Source organism: Gavialis gangeticus, unplaced genomic scaffold (genome assembly GCF_001723915.1).
Source record: "Gavialis gangeticus isolate Ggan-Ray unplaced genomic scaffold, GavGan_comp1, whole genome shotgun sequence".
NCBI classification, from domain to species: domain Eukaryota; kingdom Metazoa; phylum Chordata; order Crocodylia; family Gavialidae; genus Gavialis; species Gavialis gangeticus.
This window is the reverse complement of record NW_017729011.1, coordinates 18,159,444-18,160,948: the sequence shown is the minus strand read 5'-3', so window position 1 is coordinate 18,160,948 and position 1,505 is coordinate 18,159,444. Positions and strand designations below refer to the sequence as shown.

General features: G+C 43.3%; 1 protein-coding gene across 3 annotated transcripts in view; it reads left to right on the top strand.

The window, feature by feature from the left end:
• Positions 1-1,297, top strand: part of AK8 (adenylate kinase 8) — a 98,082-nt gene extending 96,785 nt beyond the window's left edge. For all 3 annotated transcript variants that reach the window (XM_019510714.1, XM_019510716.1, XM_019510715.1), the window contains one exon: positions 627-1,297. In XM_019510714.1, the coding sequence (XP_019366259.1) occupies positions 627-861 (235 nt within the window). In that variant the 3' untranslated portion in view covers positions 862-1,297. The remainder of the gene's footprint in view (positions 1-626) is intronic.
• The last annotated feature ends 208 nt before the right edge of the window (positions 1,298-1,505 follow it).

Here is a 1,505-nt window from a genome sequence, read left to right as displayed (position 1 = left end):
CTCGTCCACCACTTTAATTAATGTTGTCTGTTCCTTCAAGAATCTCTTTGGCTGATCAGCTGTAAATGTGCTGTCAGCCAGCCTTGCAATTGCCTGGTCTCCTGGCAGCTAACTTCCCTCTGTGGCTTTGTGGAACAGATGGGTCCAGAGGACCTGTGCAAGTGGGGGTTGTGGATAGAACAGGAGTCCAAGATTAGGATGTAGAAACTAGAACAAATTGAATCTGGATCCGACACTTGCACCAGTTGAAATTTGGGAAGCCCTTAAAGCTCTCAAAGGAATTGAGATTGCTTCTTGCAATCTGTAGAAAGGAGCAGTAGCTGCTGTAGTGTATACTTGCATGGCAGTTGCGTTGGGGCTGATTGTACCCATTCAGCATGTAGGACCTGGGTCGCTGCCAGAAAAACCTCTCATCTGTCAAGTGTCCTTGGCAGTAACAGCACCAAGTAACTTGTCCTAAATTTTCCCAATTTCTTTTTTTGGAACCTGGCATTTTGGCAAGTTACTGAGTTCCACCTGCAGGAAGAAAACATGCAGATGAGTGAAAGCAAAGGATGTATTAGTAAGATCTGCCGCTTCCCAGCTCATCATTATAAACTGAAAAGGGCTTTGTTTCTTATCTCTAGATACCACATTACATACAAACCAGCTCCCTCTCCAGACATCCAAGCCCGTCTCAGGCAGAACCCTAAAGACTTAGAAGGAAAGATTGAGATGCATCTGGAAATCTATTACAGAAACATCAAGGACCTGGAAGAGTTTTATGAAAATGCCTTTTACGTCAATGCTGACCAAGACCCTCATGTCGTCTTTGAGTATATAGAGAGCTGTATCATTAAACCCCTTCCACAGAAGTCCTGACCTAGAAAGAATAAGAGCTGTAGCTAAGCCAAGCTGATAAGCAGGCAAGTTGATGATTTGGGTCCCAGATTTGAGGATAATTAAATCATTGCAAAGGCTCACAATTAGTAGGAATTGTTTTTGTGAACTCTTTTAAATAAAAGGTGTTTGGTTTTCAAGGTTCCTTGCAGAGTTTGCAAGCCAGTTGTTAGAGCAGTAGGCTAGGGCAGGACAGCTAGGACTCAAACTAGCTATATCTAAGTTAAGTGAAGTGCAGAAAATAGTGACAGCATCTATGGCAAAATGTTTAGCTGGTTCAAGGTCTTTGTGGTTATGATCCCAGGCACTAAGTGGCACAGGTAAGGAAGTTTGTTCTTTTTGGAAACGTTTAACCCCCTCCCCTCTTGTCCTTTGCCAATGCAGGGATTCAATAAAATGTGTGAAAACATTTAATGAACATTCAGTGCCATGTGTGAAAACTGCAGCTTTGTCTCAAGTACAGAGCACACATGTAGCATGCATGTTTGGAATATTAAAACGGTTTCAAATGCACGTCTGGAGTCACGACTGGTGCCTCCAAAAGGCTGTGCAGCAACAGATGAGCGAGCGAATACAAATAAGGAGAGGGGGGTTGCAATTGCACTGTTCTAGGGTTGACAAAACAG